Raw genomic sequence first — 11,981 nt, 5'->3', positions numbered from 1 at the left:
ATGCCACTGTCTAGTTTTTCAGATTTGCCAAGAATAAAAAATGGATCTGACTACTGCCCCATTCCAACTCCCATGTTGCTTAAAATTTGGACTTAGACATTAAGACATTAAGCCAGAGCCTAGTTTCCTCCCCTCCTGTGTGGGACATGACTTTCTGGGAATGAGCCTTCCCAGTGATGAGGGACCAAAATATCTATCCGCATTGACCTTCCATGCTTTCAGATGAAAGCTTATGATCGAAACTGGGGAAGTGATAACCAAAAGCTACTCCGACCGGGTACGCTACATTATAGTGTCTTGGAAGATTGGGGATAAGTGAGTAATCATGTCTATCAGACCTAAACAACGTTGCCATAAGACCATTTTTACATAGAAGCAGAATTAATGGCACCTAAAAACCATAAAGTACCTTAGAATGTTTCTTATTACCCTTACATCCCTGCATGTAGGCTATAACCTAGTAACACTCCCAAACCTGTACATCATGTACAACCCATACAAAACCTGTTGAAGTCATTAGTCAGGGCTGTCTCTCTCTCTCCTTTGGCTCTTTCCCTTTTCTTGTGGTTATGAACTGCTGAGCTCTGCTGACACTCCTGAGAATGCATTTCTCAGATCAGCCTGACTATGTATTTCCCTGCCTTCAATCCTTATTTTGGCTCAATAAATCATTGTCATATATATTTAACCTGTTACTTCTTAGGTCAAAAAGTTTAACTTCCACTAACTTCAGAACAATTAGTATTACAAACTTACCCTTTAATATGTCTTCATGTTTTTTCCTTCATTTATTTTACACTTATTTCAGCTTTGTAGATGTTGAAAAATGAATTACTAGTTTTACTTATTTGAATCAACCCCTCTGAAGAAAGTAAATGCACGAGAAACAAAAATATACTATTCAACACTCACGAAACTAAGTGTAACAACTTCAAGGTTTATATCTGGGTTTGTGTGAGTGAAAATCATTCTCTAGATAAGATGAGTTGAAATCTTAGGTGGCCTTCAGTATATAAATGTCCAGGTAAAAGTGAAAATATCAGGAAGTATTTCAGACTTTCAAGAAAGTGGAATTCACATTGTGCACAGGTATTGATATTCAACTCTGTAACACTATAAATATGTACAGTTAATGATGTTTCAGTTAAAAAAAAAAAGTGGAAACGGTGGGGTTCAAATCAATGGCTCCAACCAGTAAGGAAGCTCAGGTAATCTGTGGATTACAGATGGAACAATGAAATAATTTTACTAAGGCAAGTACGTGGTATGAAGAAAGGTTCGAATTGAAAAGTGGGATGGCGGGGTAGGGCAGAGAGACCTAGAGGGCCCAGAAGGGGTGGAGGGATGTGCTGGGCTTGTGGGCTGGGGACAAGCTCGGGCACCTCCCCTTGTTGTTCCAGCCTCCTCTCTCAGAACCCCTTTGTGACTCTCCCAAGTTCTGTGATGCAGGCCTGGGGCTATCATCAAGCACATGCTCCCTCAGCCCTCAGGCAGCCATGCTATTCAGCAATGGAGAATATTCTATGTTTTCTGAACAGTCTTGCTGAGCCATGGATAAGCTGGACTTTCTTGAGTACTGATGCCAACTTCACCGTTCTGAGTGGGTTGGTGTTGCTCCTGTACCTGTGCCACCTGGTGTTGAAAGCATTTTTAACAACCCTCTGGAAGAATAAAGACATCAAGAAGGTAAAGGAGTTTATCTGAACACCAAAGGAAATTCATTTTTTTCGTTGTTTCTTGTTTCTATTCTCACGTTTCTAAATGAGTCCGGTGTGTCAGAGAAATGCTTGAGATGGGAAGGAGACAAACAGGATAAAACAGCACGATTCTAGGGGAAAATGGTTGGGAGTGTTTTAGTCCGTTTTGTGTTGCTAGAAAAGAACTACCTGAGGCTGGGTAATTTATAAAGGAAGGAGGTTTATTTGGCTTATGATTCTGGGACAGCTGCATCTGGTACGGGCCTCAGGCTGCTTCTACTCACAGCGGAAAGTGGCAAGTTGCTGACGGGTACAAGCAGATCACATGGTGAGAAGAAGCAAGAGAGAGAGAGAAGGTGCCAGGGTCCTTTAAACAGTCAGCTCTCCTGGGAACTAGTAGAGCGAGATCTCACTCATTAATCCCCCCTCCCCCAGGGAGAACATTAATCCATTCATGAGGGATCTGCCACCAGGACTCAATCAGTTTCCAACACTGCCACATTGGGGATCAGATTTCCACATGAGTTTAGGAGGGGACAACACATCCAAACTCCATCAGGAGGGACAGGGGCTAAGGAAGGACAAATGTTTCCATCTAAAGCTTACTGGCTACCTATCCTGGTGTGGTGAAGGGCTCCAGGATGAAATCCCAAACACAGTAGCTCTGTGGTCCTGGACTGAATTGTCTACACAATATGAGTTCTCTGAGGGAGAACAGTCTCTCCTGACACCTAATCATGAGTCACATTTCCCTGTCAGGTGTCATTCCACCAAGTTTTCCCTCAAGTTGGATGATTAGGAGAACAATGCTGAGCTTCTGGGAGCCTCTGAGCAGAGGCTGGAGCCCACGCTCTGTTCCTTGAGCAGAGGACTTCTGAGTCCATCAAGTGTGTATCTCACAGGCAAAGTGCTTTTCTGAATTTCTCAAAGAAGGACAAATTCAGAATATTTTATCACCTTTAAAAAATTAGGGGGCTGGTAGAATGTGGTCCTGGTAACACCAAGTTGGGGGTTCAGATCCCTTAGTAGCCAGCCGACCCCATCCCCCAAAAAGTTAATAGAAGAAAGAAATGACTTTTATTAGTTAAAACAGAGAGTCTTTTAGTGTTAGATAATGAATGTCTGAGCTTCTTAGAGAAAGGCGGAAGAGAAGGGAGTCCCAGCCCTTCACACTTTTCTTTTTCTTCCCAGCATCAGGTCAGAGCCAAGTGGAGAAGGAAAGGTGGAATATATGGAGGTAAGGTTTTGTCTCCTGGACCTGTCCCTTCCATGAGGTCCTGGGTCATGATTTCTCAGGATATGAGTAGCTAGATAAAAGAGTCCTAACAGGAGAGGCTCATACAAAGTCACTCGGAGCTGAGACTCTGATCAGAGTCCTGCTCTGCCTACCCACGAGCAGGAGGCAGTGATAGACCTGAGCCACGGGTGCTGCCTAATAAGAGGCCGTGTGAGAAATCAAGCAAGGACCACTGGTTGGTTTCCACTGAGGACTTCTGTCTCATGACTTCCTATAAGTACTTTGACTTCCTGGGTGCTCAGATTCCTCTTTCAGGCAAGCACTGACGTCTGTGTTTCACATGGTGGTTCTGAACATCCCATGGGATAATGGATGTGAAAGTTCTGTGTAAAGAAAGCCACATACCTATGGGAATCTCATTAATATTATCATGATGGTTTGACCTTCTCTATTGATTCTTGGGGATATATGAGCTTAATAAGCTGAAAGTCTCTAATAAAGGGACTTCTGTGTGATCCCTATGCTTCTACCTTTATTACATATAACCTATTCTTCTGGTTCCCTAGGTCAGAGGGCTTGCAGGAGAGAGGTGGAGGAGGAAAGAAGGCTGCTGTCTGTTCTAAAAAGGTGACTCACCTTTCCCCTTATCTCCCAGCCCCCTTTTGGACATGGTCTACGCATTCCAGGGAGTCAGCGGAGCCTGCCATAGTAATGGGAGGAGTAGTCATAGGAACAGGCACGTGAATGAAGGCCTCAGGGGGAAGCTGGAGAGTGTACTGTGAGGTCATGGAGGTGGGGTATCGGGAAGGGGATGGCAGGCTTCAGGTGGCCCCACCCCTCCTAGGCCAGCAGACCCTCCTTTCCTTGTTCTGGTCCTGGCTGCAGCTTTGTACCTCCTGTCTTCTGCAGCCTCTTGGGCCAGCATGCAGATACCATCCAGTTTCGTCACCTATTATGTCCAGACCCTCTCTGCGAGGTGTGTAATAGAGCAACTGCTGACGTCAAGCGACTGCTGTCCCGGGAGTGCCTGGAAGATGCTGCTCCCTCTGTGTCCCTCTTGGCTTCCACAGCTCCTGTGACTGAGTCATCACTGAATGGAACCTCTGCCCTCTTAGCACCCCCTCCAGGAGACCACATGCCAGGCCCCCTGCTTCAGCCTTCTCCTCCTCCTCCCTCTGTTCTCTTGCCAATCCTATTCACCCCCTTAACCAACTCACTTTCACCCTCTCCAGTGGATGACTCTCAGCAACCAGAGCCTGTTTCTCCCTTATATTCCACATTCCCAGAGGAGGTATGTCCTCCTCTCCACCCTTTGTCCTTGCCTGAGACCCAGCCTGAACACTTACCTCCAACCATGCCCCAATCTCAGTCCCCACATCTCACTCAGCACCAATCCCCAAACCACCTTCAGTCCCCACTCCCAATCCCACCACCCAGTCCTCTCTCCCAGATTAGGACCTCTGGAGAGTGTCATCACACAGCCCAAATTGAGGCTGAGTCTCCTATGCCGTCCAAAATTCACAGCGTGGAATGGAATGTGTTGCAGAAAGAACTGGAAAATGTATGGGGTTTACCCCCTGTGGTGCAGAAATCTCAGGAAGACTTTTGTCCTCCAGCTCCCCAACTCCCATTGCTTATCCACTTCTCCAAGGCCCATGTTCCGATCTCCATCCTCCCTGGAGACTTTCCTCTCAGCAGTGAGCTTGAGAAGAAACTGGAGCATCACCTTCGAAAGAGGATCATCCAACACCGGTGGGGCTTGCCCCGCAGGATCCATGAGTCTCTGTCGTTGATGAATCCCCCGAGAGAAACTCCTGAGACATGTGAATCCAAGAGCACTTATGGGCTTTCATGGATCTCTTTGTTTAGGGGTGACAGCAGCAAAGATCTAAAGAATTTTGAGTTGAGTCAACCTGGAAGCTTCCATGAGGGGAGCTCAGATATGCTTCGGCTGGAGAAGGGCATGGGGAGGGATCAGGGACAGAGCCCTGAGAATGACCTAAAAGGTCATCTGTTGAGCAACCCAGATAATTTTTCACAAAAGGGTCTGGAGTCTGCATCTGAGAAGGACCTAGAAGGCAACATGGAGAGTCTGTCAGGAAAGAACTCAAGTGCCTCAGGGGTGAGTCCACATCAGAAACATCTTGAAAATGCCCTGAAAGTGCATTTGAACAAGAAATTTGAGGAAATGAGTGAGGGTCAGATCCCTGGGACTGTGCATAGTTCATGGCATTTTATCAAGCAGGCATTGCCTTTTCCTGATAAATCCAGCAGCCAAATAAAACCCAAGAATTTGTCACCATTGGTGGATGGGGAACACTGCCTGAATACCTCCCAGGATATTTCCTTCCTTAGTTCCAGCAAACAAAAGATGTTGGAAGACCATATTAAAGGATTCCGTATGCGGATGGTGTGGGGCCTTCCTCCCAAGGTCCTAGAATCCATACTAATATTTCAACTGAAAGAGGACCCATCCCAGTTTCTTTCCCATTCTAATACTCCCTCAGCTGACCTTATTTCTGGGGTGGATTCCAAAGCTAGTGTCTCCAAGCCCCTTAGAGGGAGCTCTAAAATTTTGAGTGGAGACCAGGTGGGAATGACAAATGCTGTCCCTCTCCTGAGCCATTGTCTTTCTGCCATGTCACCTGTGTGCAAGGAAGGACAGGGGTCCCTGGGTCAATCACCCCCTGATACCATCCACATGCATGAGCCAAAGGATGAGACCGTGAGTTTTAGTAGTAGAACAGAAAGGTCTCAGGATAAAAGGATGAAGAATTTGGACCATTTTTCTACGTCCAAGATGTCCAGGGAGATATTCAGGGCAGAAGAGCTCTGTGCTCTTCCATCACATTCTAGAGGTACCTTGATATCCAAAGAGTCAAGAAAGCTTGATATCCAACGAGAAAGCTCACCAACGAGAAATGAGAATAAGAGTAAAGGAGAGACTACATTCACCAAAACATGTCTTCGGTCAAGGGTATCAGTTCCCAAAGATCCTAAATCATTAAACTTTAAAAACCAGATGTCAGATGACTTAATGCTTAAGTTCGTGACTGGACAGAGTAGCCAAGCCCAGGGCTGTAACACGTCTTTTGTCTCAGAGAGCATGACTTCCAAGGCCCTATTGACTGATGCCCAAGGCATCTCAAGTGGGGACACGGCAGCTTCTCAGGTGCTGCTTGCCCAGTTGGAGGACAGAGGGATTAGCATGGAGCACCATGATCTTCAGGTCCCTAAGGATGTGTTATGGAAGAGTCAAGTTAAGAAGTTTCCATCAGGTTCAAAGAAAATGAGCCCTCTGGGACCCAAAGCAAGAGAGCTTGGTGGAGGAGATGCAGGGTTGGGGACAACTCAACCCAGAAGGAGCAGCCACTCTGCCCAAGACAGGGCAGTAGAGCAGATGCTTGAGCGCAAAGCTTCCTCAATTCCCTCACTGAAGGAACAGCCTCCTCATGAAAGCTGTTTCAAAAAATGGATGAAGCACTTTTTGAAATGGCTTTGTCTTACCACAGCATCCAAACAGGAAGAAAGTTCCCTGGAAAAGGGAAGCTCCCTGTCATCATCTGTGCAGAGCCGAAGGCTGGATAGAAGTAGACGTGCTTTTACTGAAGCTGAGAAAATGACGACACATAATGGCAAGTTACGAGAGGAGAAAGTGGGGCATAGGCATGGAATGGATATCACCTGTCCCCAAAAGTCCCTTTCCTCTCCTATGAAGTTTGGGGAAAAAAAACAGCACAAGAGAGACCTGAAGGCCCTAGCAGAGTCTGTCCAGGGGCATCCCTCCAAGTACATAGCTCCCTCCTTTAAAGTGAGAAGCACCAAGTCCTGTAGCTGAGACATTGCCTTTGCTGGGCAGTTATCCTACAATGATTAAATGGGTCAGACTCGGGGACAGACAGTCCCAGTGAGTTGTTGAGAATATTAATTCTCCCCAATAAATGTTCTAGTCAGACTGGTGTCTTTCTGTGTACTGTGTTGGGAGTATGGGTTTTGGCTGATCTTGGGCTTGTGATTCAGGAAAGGAAAGAGTTAGTTCGGTCATACTGATGGCCTCTCAAAAGAGAGAGAGGTTTTCCAAAAGGTGACCAGTTTCCTGGAGCTCTTGTTGAGTAAGCAACATCATATACCCCCCAAACCCTCTTTCCTCCCTGTTGAAGTGTGAGGACATGAGCTCTGTCTCCTACCTCCAGCTCAGCCTTAATGACATCGTATAGTAGCCTGCACTTCCCGCTCATTGTCTGTTTCACATCTTTTAGAACAGTGAGGGATCAAGTTCTTCCACATCAGGAATGGGTTGAGTGCAGGTATATTTCTCAGAAAATAGTGGCTTAATCTCTTTTTAGAAAAGTGGTCAGTGACAAGAGGACCTGCAGTGGATACTGGGGAGGTTGGGGTAGACTCTGAACAGGATAGATGCCACTTAAGAATCTATCATGTGGGGCATGCTAACACGTTGAGGAAGCATACTTTGACCTTGACACTGAGGTTTCCCTACTGGGAAGTCACCTTGAATAAATGGTTCTCCTCCCTGGCTGTGTCTCCAGGATGCCTGGGTTGATGACATATTTTGCAAATCAAAAATATCAGCCAGCTATTCATGGTAGGAATGTCAACCAGGCAGCCACCTACCTCTCAGGGTAAAATAAACTGAAAGTAAGCAAAAGAAGCCTCAGAGTGGAAAAGGAAGAAAAAAAATGCGAGGAAGGAAAAAATGATTCTACTGAGGTAATAAAGGTTTATGTGCCATTATTTCCTACTATGACCCTGTCCTACCTAACCTTTTTCCTTACCTGACCCAGGTTCCATGTACTTGAGTCTGATTGGGGCACTGCAGAGCTTACTAATGCCATTTCAGCAGAAGAGTTCATGGGGCTGTTCTTTGAGTACTAAAACAATATCTGCAGTGCTATTATCAGGCATACCATCCCTCTCTTTAGGGAAGGTGACCTTGGTGACTTCCTTATGTCCACGCTTGATGACAGCATGTGAGATCTCTCTGTTAGTGTATACAGTTTACCTATCAAGATAGAGGTACCACCTTTGATCTTCATGGGCTTAGTGGGCTTAGTGGAAATGAGGCAGATCTCCCCCAGAACACCTCCAGCTCATAATCCAGAGGTGAGTCCTGAACTATGCACCAGGGTTACAGCTATCTGGGAGCTCACCATGGACCTCCATGGAATGCTCTTTTTAACCAAGACTGCACATAAACCCATCCTTAACACAGAAGTCTGGAGGGAAGGCAACTCCACTTGCACAGACTGAGCATCAAAAATGGGGTGAGTTTCCTAGAGTTCACTTGAGGTCCTTTTTCCTGAAACATTTAATAATGCTGGGTTTGAAAATAAAAGCTGAAAACAGAAGCCCAGCACAGCCCTCTCATTCTACCATACTTCCATCTTCTTGTGTCCAGTTATGCCATTGGCCCTGCAGTTTCTGAAGTTTAGCATTGCAGAACAAATGCAGATTCTTGTGAAGGATATAGAAGTGGGACGGAGCCTGGGACAAGGAATTTGAAGGGCTGGGGTATCAGAGGAAGATGCCCACGTCATTGTGGATAAATCAGCCAACAACCTGGCCTCTTACTTGCTCTGTGTTGCTATCTCAGGGTCCTTTACCTTTATTCATGTATAGCTACTGCAAGCTCTGGAACTTGCCATGAACACCCATCGTCTAGAATAACACAACCTGACTTTCCATCCTTTGACCTCATCCTCCTAATCTTCTAGGCTATGCCCTTAATTTGCCAAATTTTCAACTTCAGGTCATTATTTTCTTCCCTTACTCATCTATCACCCAGGTTCTTGCCTTCATTTCTTCCCTCTCCAAGGCAGACTCTATGGTCTATCAGGTGGTAAACAATATTTAAAAAGCTTCACTCCAAATGGACCTCATTCAATCATTTTTTATTCTTCTTGTATGGCAAAATCCTATCTCTGTCTTTTCTAGAACTGCCTTTCTATAAGCCACCAATCACTACTGGGTTAAATCTCACATTCAAGTCTACTAGCACCATGATAAATTCATGGTCAGCCCCAGCAGTACCAGGAAATTATCCGTTCCACAAAAACTATACCTTGCTTACTGACAGTGAACAAAACACGTAGCTTAGGTGTCTGTCTCATTAGTCCGCTCTCTCTCTCATGCCACGCAAATCTATTCCAAACTTTCCACACGTTCCACCAATTGAGACTGTCTCCAATTGGTCAGCAGATGAGCGAGACTCACCATTCACATCAGATGAGAGCTTTTTATATCAAAAAACCTTCAAAAACTGTATCAATCCATTCTTTACTTTCTTCCTCTTGTACAGAAAGTGGTTTCCCATTAAGGTCTCCAACCTCAAAGCAATTACACTTCCTGTAATGTCTGTTTTGAGTGATAGCTAAACTCTAGTCTTGGACTGATCCACGCTTGTTAGCTATTGCCCCTTATTGCCCCCTCCCTCTCCTGATGAGCCACTCAGTTTCTCTTATTATTTAAAGCTTTTAATTATTAAAATGTTTAAACAGACATAAGAGCAGATAAGACAATGGAACTCCACGTGTGTCCTCCACCCAACTTTCACAATTTTCTTCATTTGACATGTGTGATGCAGCCCATCTTTTACACTACGATTAAAGACCAAATTCCAATGAGACAACTTGCCATCGACTTTCAGAAGATATGCTATGCACACTATGTCAATGCTCTCCCATTCCTTTGATATTTATCACATGAGGAACACACTTATCCACAACAGATGTGTACGGCATCGGTGACTAAAAGTCATTGAGCTTTATAGTCTCTGGCAATCAGTTCTGCTGTGCCTTTTTGTCAACCCTAAGGGGTGATTCAATTGACTTCCCTCCCCCCACCTTGATCCATACAAAAAATAATCTTACAGAGCAAGTCTAATGCACAATATTGCAGTCCCTTAATGCACAATATTGCAGTCCCCAGAGCAACTATAGCATGAAAAAGCATAGAAGTAGAAAACTCTCCACGTTGATAAAAACTTGAGATTGCTATATAAATATTTTCAAATATTTAGAAAAGTTTTTCCTGTCATACATTTAAAATGTGTTACTGTGTTTCTAGACAAATACAGTAGATCAAACACAATTGTGTATCTCTTCTCATTTTCAAAATATCATCAGAATTAATGCATTGTGTGAAAACATGTTCAACACCATCATTCATTAGAGAAAAGCAAATGAAAAGCACTATGAGACACCACTTCACACCCACTAGGATGCCTAGAATCAAAAAGTCAGTTGATAAGACAATGTGGAGAAATTGGAAGCCTCATATATTTCTGGTGGGAATGCAAAATGGTGCAGCTGCTTTGGAAAACTGCCTTGAAATTCATCAAAATGTACCCAAAGTACACAGAGTTACCATATGACTTAGTAATTTCATTCCTAGGTGTAGAACCTAGAGAAATGAAAACATATATGACACAGAAATTTCTACAGGCATGTTTACAGCAGCATTATTTATAACAGTCACAAAGTGGAAGGAACCCAAATGTCGATCAACTTATGAATGGATCAACCAATGTCTCATATCCATACAATGGAATATTATTCAGCCATAAAAAGGAATAAAGTATTGATACATACTACAATGTAGATGAACCTTGAAAATATTACACAGGGTGAAAGAAGTCAGTCACAAACAACAACTGAGTATTGGATTTCATTCTTATGAACTGTCTAGCACAGGGAAATTACCATAGGAACAGAAAGTACATTAGTGTTGGCTGAGGGCTGGAGGGATGAGGGGCAGAATGATTGAAAGCTAAAGAGTTTGGAGTTTCATTTTGATATCATGAAAATGTTTTAAAATTGACTGTGATGATGGATATACAACTCTGTGAATATACTAGGAATCATCAAATTGTACACTTGAAATGCGCTAATTGTAAGTTGTGTAAATCATATTTTAATAAATCTGTTAAAAAAGTGAAGGATTTATAAAGAATATTTGCCTGAGGTTGACAATGGGAGAGGGTACAACGAAAGAGGTCCATACGTTTTTGGAAGGTGGAAATCTGGTGGAGGAGAGGTACCTGACTTAGCAAGGCAGACAAAACACCTGCAAACCACTTCACACCATAAAATCCCATAAGACAAGTGACATAGCATCACCAAATATGAAAGAAATTAGGGGTTACATGCTGTAAACATCATTCTTTGAAATTTTGGCTTTTTGTTTTACATTAGGTATAATTAGAGAAAAATTTGGGGTGGAGGGAATGTTCCTTGCCAGTAGTTTGTAAAACCCTGTTAAATCATTAGCGTGCTAGAAACACTGAAAGAGGATCCCAGGTTCTTGCCTGGGGCACAACCTGAGACAACTATTTTAAAGTTGGCATTGCACACTAGTGTGGTCTGGGTGTGGTGGTGGCCACTAGAGGAATCAAAGCAGAAAATCTGAAAGGTTAGGTAAATCTCAGGACAACATAGTCCATGGCCCATTTTAAAAATGTGTTTACTTGAGAATAATTTAACTTGCAGCAAAGTTCCACGGATGGTAAATGCAAGTTGACCCTTTATCCAGATTAACATTTTGCCCCACCTGCAATCTCTCTTCTGTCAGTCTCTTCTTTCCCACCCCCCCAACAAATACGCACACGTTTGTGAATATTTGAGGATATGTTTCATATACCATGTAATTTCTCCTTGCAAATTTCATTTTGTATATTTTAAGAGAAAAATATTCTCTTCCCTTCTCAATTGTCCTCTTCAGTAAATTTAACATTGGAATAGAACTTTTAACTAATCTCTCACTCAGATAACACTTTGGTCAATCAATTCAGTATTACTCTATGTGCCTTTAAAAATTTTTTAATCATCATTACAGGATACAGCCTAGAATCTCGTACTGCATAGAGGTGTCATGTGTCTTTAGTCTACTTTAATCCGAAACACTTCCTCGGCTTTCTTTTTTTTTTTCTGGCATGGCCACTTTGAAGAATGTATTCAACGTGCTATTTTTATAACCTCTTCTCACCTGAAAATTTCTTGGCTGAGCATACCTTGCTCACACTTTAAAAATGT

The 11,981-nt window shown here is 43.6% G+C and overlaps 1 protein-coding gene across 1 annotated transcript; it reads left to right on the top strand.

Annotated features, from left to right (window-relative positions):
• Positions 1-232: 232 nt before the first annotated feature.
• Positions 233-6,772, top strand: LOC134364497 (spermatogenesis-associated protein 31D3-like). The gene is made up of 5 exons (XM_063080403.1): positions 233-315; positions 1,539-1,686; positions 2,889-2,934; positions 3,501-3,561; positions 3,820-6,772. Exons 1-5 carry the CDS (start codon positions 233-235, stop codon positions 6,770-6,772), a joined length of 3,291 nt encoding a protein of 1,096 aa, XP_062936473.1.
• Positions 6,773-11,981: the final 5,209 nt, after the last annotated feature.

This window comes from Cynocephalus volans, chromosome 16 (genome assembly GCF_027409185.1).
Source record: "Cynocephalus volans isolate mCynVol1 chromosome 16, mCynVol1.pri, whole genome shotgun sequence".
Lineage (NCBI taxonomy): Eukaryota > Metazoa > Chordata > Mammalia > Dermoptera > Cynocephalidae > Cynocephalus > Cynocephalus volans.
This window is presented reverse-complemented; position numbering and strand designations above follow the sequence as displayed.

Bases quoted from the DNA above. Each gene is read 5' to 3' on its own strand.
- LOC134364497 (XM_063080403.1), top strand. From the start codon at position 233: ATGATCGAAACTGGGGAAGTGATAACCAAAAGCTACTCCGACCGGGTA. The intron at 316-1,538 runs GTGAGTAATCAT...TTTTCTGAACAG, and splicing joins TCTTGGAAGATTGGGGATAA to TCTTGCTGAGCCATGGATAA. The intron at 2,935-3,500 runs GTAAGGTTTTGT...CTGGTTCCCTAG, and splicing joins GAAAGGTGGAATATATGGAG to GTCAGAGGGCTTGCAGGAGA.